Here is an 8,160-nt window from a genome sequence, read left to right on the forward strand (position 1 = left end):
ATACATTAAGAACTTCATGTATACATTAAGAACTTCATTAGAGATAAGATACCAAATTAGCTTTTGAAGTTTTTGCTTTATCTGGACATCTTAAAAAACCCATTAATGAGTTGTTAACATTTCTCCCTTTTTTCTTCTTTAGAGTTATATTGCCAAATAGTAGCTTTGAAGATATATGGACCTTGTATAGTTTCTTGACTAATGCAGAGGTGGGTCAGTTTATATTTTCAACCAATGTATAGGCTTTTTGTGCAAGAGATATTATTGGACTTTACAGACTTTACAGATATTGTATTGTCGAAGGCTTTCATTTCTGGAATCACTGGGTTGCTGTGAGTTTTCCAGGCTATATGGCCATGTTCCAGAAGCACTCTCTCCTGACATTTCACCCACATCTATGGCAAAATATTATTATAACAGATATTACTGGACTTTAAATCCAAACAGCCATAACCACCATAGTCAGTGATAAGAAATGGTGGAAGTTATAATGCCACAACATCTGAAGGGCTGCATAATTTCCACCTTTCTTGCAAAAGTGTCTGTGAACTGAAAGTAAAGTTTGAGACTAATATGTTTCTTTGAAAAAGGAAACCCTGTCACATTATTTTCAAATTACAGTCAAGCATACCATCCCATATGTATATCTAAACCAAATAGACACATGTGAAGAAGGATGGTTAGTGACATTTCATAGAATCATACAATTCTTGAATATTTTGTCACTTGTTTTAGGAAAACATTGCCCAAATCTTCAGTTTGGCAAGTGGAAGAGGGCTATAGAAGACCACCCCCCCACACACACACTGCTGTTTATTTCCCCTTGGATTTTTACAAAATACTTACAACGTATTTCCCATTTTCTAAGACACCAATCTCCTCACAGAAGTAAATATCCTTAACATATAATGTTGCTGTTTCTCTTTTCTTACTGCATTCCAGTCATGAGTCTAAACATGTATATTAAGTACAGTTTACCTTCTTGTGTTACGAGTTCAAATTCATCTCGTTTACTTCTATTATTCTGTGCATTAATGTAGAGACTTTTCTTTAGGTGATTCCTTGTTTTTTTGTCCACTGTTGTGCTCTTGTACTATTTGCCCAATTCCCACTCTATTCCCGGTACTTTGTGTTTCCCTGCCCCCTAGAATGTTGCTCTCCTCCTTAATATATTGAAATAATGACTGTACTGTTTCATACTAATAAGCATATCTGCTGACTTTCTTTTTCTGCTTACTCCACTTCTTTTTCCTTTTTCTATCCAGTCTTTTCTAGCCAGTAATAGTTACCATGCTGGCTGGGTGATTCTGAGTGTTGTGATCCAAAGAAGTAACCTTTTGAAACTCTGAATTATTCATCTGGTGGTGTGGTGGGTCATACTTAGAAACAAGTATGGGATGATGGGTCTCAATTCCCTCTATGTAGCCTTTCAGCAATAAATATATATCTTTTGCCTTCTGGGGTAATAGATAAAATACTTTTGGATATCCAGAAATGCTGGTTTCTTTTACTGGGGCATTTAATGTTCAGTAGATGATGTCAACATAGTTCTACAGTTTTCAGTGTATTTTCTTCTATCCACAGGTAAATAATATTAAATTTACTGCTGAAGAGCTTTATGAATGCATCTCCCAAGAGGTATACAGGTAAGTTATTAGAAAAGAAATATGTTTTCACAAGGCATAATAATTTCTTACTTGCCTCTTCATTGTGGGGAAAACATGTTCTATATCAGTGGTTCTCAACCTGGGGTCCCCAGATGTTTTGGCCTTCAACTCCCAAAAACCCCAACAGCTGGTAAACTGGCTGGGATTTCTGAGAGTTGTAGGCCAAAAACATCTGGGGACCCCAGGTTGAGAACCACTGTTCTATATGGTAGTTTTGCTATGTCTCTGCTGAATAATTTCCACTGCAAAAATCTGATAATGGAATGTCTTGACAAATTCAAAGGGGTTACAGTCTGCAATTCCTCCTTAAGTTCACATCCTTCACCCTTTATTAATGAGAGTAAATGCACAAAATCTCATATGGCACCAAGGAATGCTTTCAAGATCTGCAAGTGATATAAATTAAACCTTGTATTTTTGTACAATTATCAGCTAATTGATGTTCAAATATTTAAAATTGGTTAGAATTAATAATGGAAAAACATAAAAATATTCATGCTCATGAATTTTTTTCCAAAGTGTAGTCTATTATGTTCTCTATGGTTTCTGCAACTCACACAAATGGAATTGTTTTGCACTTGCACAGAGCAGTTCAAAACCTCTGAAAGATGCTTTTTGACAGTAGCCCTTCCCATTCTCCCCAGTAATATAAAAAGGCAAGCCTGAGTTCCTTTTCATCTGCAGTGGCACGTGGATCTGACTTGGTCTGCTTCTTGTTTTCTCCTTCGGCTCTTTCCAGTATTATAACTGCTTCTTGATTCTCCATTTTGTTATTGAGTCACTTTGCTACTCCAGACATCTTCTCCAATGGCTACCACTTTCTTCAAAAAGTGTTTAGCATTTAGAAAGTGGTGGGGTATATGTGTGTGTCCTAAACAACAATGGTCATTCCTGCTGCCTGCTCTGCCTTGAAGAAAGTCATGTCATCACATTGTGTAAACATTGCCTGGCTTTTACAGCAGGCAATGTTGAGGATACATTACATGTAACCTCAAACTGCTGGCGTTCTGCTGTTTGGCCCTCCAGCTCCTAGAATTCCTGATCATTGAACAAGCTGGCTAGGGCTTCTGGCAGTTGAAGGCCAAAACGGCTGGAGGGCTGCAGTTTGATGATGCTTGGCTTAAAGCCTTGCTGTATGAGATTGTGTTCTCTGCGTTGATGCCATCTCAACTCAAACAGCCTGCTGCATTGATTTGAGCATGCCAGTTTCATCAGCAGTGAAGCCTACGGTGCCCCCAAGGGCTTCCTAGGGCGCTATCAGCTTTGGCCTCCCATTTGTTTAAGGTCTACCCTTAATGTCAAAGCCAGCATCCACATCGACACTTTCAGTATCTAAGGACTCGGTGCAACCAATCACCCAGAAGTAGACTAAGTCTCTTCCTCCCAAAATGGCATACCTCTGATCAAGAGGCATAAGAAAGGCCCTGACGATTGATACCTTGCATCCAGAATGAATGTCCATCTTCTCCACTTCTGCTTCAGGGCCCAGGACTATGACACGGATGTTTCCCTAGGGGATGCATTCCTTTTAGACTGGAGAGGACCTTTCCTTTATGCATTTCCCCCAATTCCGCTTCTCATCAGGGTGTTGTTGAAGATCCTTCTAGATCACTCAAAAGCCATCTTGATTGCCCCATGGTGGCCAAGACTAGCTTGATTTTCCATTCTACTGCTTCATCCCAAGGGCCAGTGTTTCCTCCTTACTATCTGTCCAGACCTTCTGAAGATTCACAATGGTTGAGTTCAACATCCTGACATCGAAACATTAGGATAGCATGGCTTCTGATCCCGTAGCTTTGCTTTTGGATCCTGTACATGACATAATTGAGGCCACTTTTGAGACTTGAGTAATTGCAAGCTGCTTCTGGTGTGAGAGAAATGGCTGTCTGCAAGGACATTACCCAGGGGATGCCCAGATGTTTTACCATCCTTGAGGCGACTCATAAGATATAAGTGGCAAACTACCTTGCCAAACGAAAGCTTCTCCCTGAGATGACTTCATTCTCGACTGTCCCGGACTTCCCAATTACCTTGTTTGACAAGCGCCTATTACTGTCTTCTGTTAAATGCTACCTTGCAGCTATTTCTAGAGTCTTCAAAAAGCTTGGAACCATCCTGTATCTTAGGCCTGTCCCTCAAGGTTTTCTTCAGAGGTATAAACATCACCTCCCTCAATTTTGTCCCCTATCTCCCTCATGGAGCCTCAAGCTAATATTCTCTCAACTCTTTCATAGGCCCTTCTAACCTATAGCCTCTTGTGACCTGAACCTACTGACTTGGAAGATAGCCTTTTTGGTCACCATTACCTCATCCAGGAGGATTAACAAACTTTGTGCATTAAGAGCAGACTAGCCGTATCTCCGTTTTCACAGGGACATACTGGTCCTTCGTTTTGGCTTGTCTTTCTTGCCTCCATCACCTCTGATGGAGCCCCCGGTGGCGCAGTGGATTAAAACCTTGTGCCAGCAGGACTGATGACTTGAAGGTTGGGTTGCTGACCTGAAGGTTGCCGGTTTGAATCCAACTTGGGGAGAGCGCGGATGAGCTCCCTCTATCAGCTCCAGCTCTATGCGGGGACATGAGAGAAGCCAACCACAATGATGGTAAAAACATCAAAACATCTGGGTATCCCCTGGGCATCATCCTTGCAGACAGCCAATTCTCTCACACCAGAAGTGACTTGCAGTGTCTTAAGTCACTACTGACACAGAAAAAAAATCACCTCTGATGCATACTCATACAACTTTTGCTGTTTCTAAGCTTCCTCCCTCACCAGTTATTACAGTTCGTACAACACACGATTCCTATTGCCTTCAGTATACATTCGCTAATGCCATCAATCATCTCCGTTGGTTTTAGAAAAACTGCTGCAGAAGATTAATCAATGAATTTGCATTCCTTCAATTTTTTCTCTCTGTCCCCTATCACAGGGATCGCTTATCAATTGGATGTGGGCAACTGGCTCAACTGGAATGTACAATTAAACAACGATATGAATCAGCTTGTTTGGAAATCAAGAACAGAGGATGGATTTAGTTTTGTATTCAGCTGAAGCATTTAAAGCAACAGTGGCTTTCTTTTTAATGGACACAACAATCCTATTGTCCAGCTCCAAAAGACCACAATCTCACAGGAGCTTAGGCTTCTGTAACTAACCAGCATTCTTGGGAGCTTTTGTCTAAAGACCAAATAACACACTACATCAGATCAATAGTTTGACCTTTACTATTTTTGTGTATGTAAAGAACAGCTGCCTTGTTGGAGGGCCGGTTAGGCTTGGGACCATGGAGATGGGAAAGTTTGAAAAAAAAATCTCTCTGAAGCTGTTATTTGTACCAATCGCCACTTCCCTCCTAATGTGTGTGGGAGTACAGCAGTCATATGTAGGAGAACAGTGGTTAAATCCTCTGCCCACAGCCCTGAGCCCCCATCTCCCATGGCTTCCATTATACAAAGCTAAAAAGAAAAAAGTAAACATACAATGATTTGAAAGTAACATGAACTTTCCCAAATGTGCAACAATAGTTGCATAGAGTTAGCTTTTTGAAGCAATGGTAATGGTTGTTATGGTGCTCATCAATCATAACTTCTCTTTTCCCAAATCTCTCATGTTGCTCAAGTAGGTCAAGTAACTTGCATCTTGTAACTTGTTTTGCATTTCCTCTTCGACACAAATTATAACCACGCTGGCAAAATATGCAACCCCCCTGTTAATACACTTAATGTTAATTGGGTTTGGCAGGCTGTGCTCACAGACAAGGGTATGAAGTCCCTGGCAGCCTAAGAAAAGACAGTACAGCTTTTTGTACAAAGGAATTTCCTGTTCATCTGACAATGGAAGATAAGCAGGAGTAAAATGTGAACTGCCAGTGAAGAGAGATTCTGCAAAGCAAAGGCTACTTTGGGGGATCTAATATATGAGTGGGTCAACATAAGAATGGATCTTCATATCCCACTCAAAACAGAATGATTAGAAGTGTATAATGAAATCTGTGTAAACAATCATATACCTTTCCCTACCTCACTTTTTTCTTTGTTTTACTCTGCCCTAGCCTTGAGATTAAGGTTCATGCAACTTTTAAGTCCATGCATTGTAACTGTATTTCATGGGGAGGAGAAAAAGTGTGCTCAGAGGTAAGGCAAAACTGCTGCTACTAATATCTGAACCAGTGCACTTAGCAGCAGAGGATTTATAGCGCCAAACTGTTGTTTTAACCTTTTTATGCCTGCTGGAAACTGAAAGAGTTTGATGTATTAATTGAAAATTATAGTTAGAACATGGAATAATTCTGTAAACTGATCTTTACAAACCATCATAACATCATACATTTGTACTGGTCCACGTTCCATTTAAGCTATGTAATGAATTCTTAGTGTACATAGAATTATATTGCACATTTTTACCAGAAGAAATGAGACATTTGCAATTTTACAAGCATGTCTGTTTAATTTACATGAGCAGAGTTGTTGCCTTTTTAAAAGGCTACTCTTAATATTGCCTCTGAGGGTTAAGAAAATGGAGATATTGTTCAATTAATTTATGTGACTGTAAACAGTTTTTACATCTTTTTATGATATAATTTATCTTTTTTCTGTTTATTGATTAACAATTTATGGTGTTTTATTGCTGCTACTTATAAAGAAAGCTTTTTTTACAATATGGTTTCTTTACAGAATTGGACGTTTCAAATAAAGTTGATTATAGAATTTGCCATCTGTGTATTTGTAATAGTATGGAAAACACAGTAAATCCTGCCAGACATATGCTCCCTGGTCATTGTCACACATTACTGTTAAGTATAGTTTTGTGTGTACTTAAGTGTTTCATAAACACAACTGCCTTAATTAGGATTAAGTGCAAATTTGAAAATGCTCAACTTTGGCTGGATTCCTGCATCAAGATTTATATACACTCTGCAGCTTTGCTTCTCTTGTATGAGGAGTCTGTGATCACTTAGAAAGAAATGATGCAATCATTGAAAGTCAATGTGGCTTTCTCAAAGACAAGTCATCTATATATATATAAATGTAATGTGTGTTTTATTATGGAGTAAAAAAACCACTGAACCAAATCACACCCAATTTGGCCACAAAAGACATAGTCATCTAAAATATTATTTTCAAACAAAAAAAAACCTGGAAAAGTAAACATCTGGGGACCCACAGGTTGAGAACCACTGTCTTAAGGTATGTAATAGCAATATTACCACAGTATAAGAATTTCACTCTGAGGCAACAAAGCAAGTAAGAATTCTTTTAGCCTTGCTGGTAATAATCTAAGGTCAATGCCCTAAACATTTTTGTAGTGTATAAATATGTCAGCATTCTGATACCATCACATAACCGATTCTGAAGTGGTTTTGAGGTTCTCCATTGTGTAACATTGTGTTATTAATTTCTGTCAACAGCTGCATGTAAATTTACAGAACTGGCTGCACTATGAGACTGTTGTGGCTACAGAATTTCATCGCATAATAGTCGCCACTGTGTAATAGCCATTACCCCATTTTTGGGGTGGTAAAATTGGTATTTTTGTGTTACTTACACAAGTTGTAGAGCCATTTGGGGCTGATTCCCCTATGAAATAATAACTCCCTTTTTCCTCTGTAGTAAGGCAGTTTTAAATATCTGGAGGCCTCTGGAATTCAGATAATCCATTTCTCCAATAAGGCCATTTCAGATTTTGTAAACTGCCTTGCCTTTGGAGAAAGGAGAGCGTGGGGGAATCTACCTCCTTCCTTTCTCAGAGGCAAATCAGTTTTAAAAAACAGTTGTTTGAGGATGGATCATCCCTCCTCTTCCTGTCTCATAAGGCAGTGTTCTTTTGAAAAACAAACTGGAAATTTAATAGCAGATATTTTTCATTGTGTAATTGTTGACTCCCTTTTAAAAAAATAAAGTGTGACTATTATGTGATGAAATACCGTATCTCCGAAAATGGGTGATCTTTATCTTTTAAAACCTTTTATTCATACTGAATTTTTACCACAATAGCCTTCATTTTGCCAGATAAGATACTTCCTGTGGATATTTTTTTTGGGGAGTGGCACAGACTCCATGTAATCTTGGACTAGTTTCTCTAACTGGCTATGCTGAATAGGGCTTATGAGAGTAGCAGTCCAGCATTTTGATGTCAACAATATCATATCCTTCACACTGAAGCTGCAATAAGTGATGGGATCTCCCAGTTTTACTCCCTAAATCTAGTATGTCAGGCCTCCCTTAAGGCCCTATAAGAAAAAGATGAGGGTAACTAAGCTGGCTCGGAGCATATCTGAAGTGAGTTGGTTGCAGGAAAGGGTACATGCCATTGGTGGCACTGTCCACTACTAGCAGGCAACTGCTGTAGGCTTGAAATGGTTTGGCATTTTGAGTTAATATCACATCCCTAAATTAAATAGCCTGCACCAATTTAAAATGATGCGTTGACAGCATTGACTTAAATTCACAGTACAGAAACATGCCCTCTGTGTGAAGAAGTATCCTAAAATAT

At 39.0% G+C, this 8,160-nt stretch overlaps 1 protein-coding gene across 2 annotated transcripts in view; it reads left to right on the plus strand.

Annotated features, from left to right (window-relative positions):
* Window positions 1-6,379, plus strand: part of swt1 (SWT1 RNA endoribonuclease homolog) — a 41,517-nt gene extending 35,138 nt beyond the window's left edge. For both annotated transcript variants that reach the window (XM_062980736.1, XM_062980737.1), the window contains 3 exons: window positions 143-209; window positions 1,585-1,646; window positions 4,598-6,379. In XM_062980736.1, coding sequence (XP_062836806.1) covers window positions 143-209; window positions 1,585-1,646; window positions 4,598-4,703 — 235 coding nt within the window. In that variant the 3' untranslated portion in view covers window positions 4,704-6,379. The remainder of the gene's footprint in view (window positions 1-142; window positions 210-1,584; window positions 1,647-4,597) is intronic.
* The last annotated feature ends 1,781 nt before the right edge of the window (window positions 6,380-8,160 follow it).

The sequence above is a fragment of the Anolis carolinensis genome, chromosome 4 (genome assembly GCF_035594765.1).
Source record: "Anolis carolinensis isolate JA03-04 chromosome 4, rAnoCar3.1.pri, whole genome shotgun sequence".
Taxonomy (NCBI): Eukaryota; Metazoa; Chordata; class Lepidosauria; order Squamata; family Dactyloidae; genus Anolis; species Anolis carolinensis.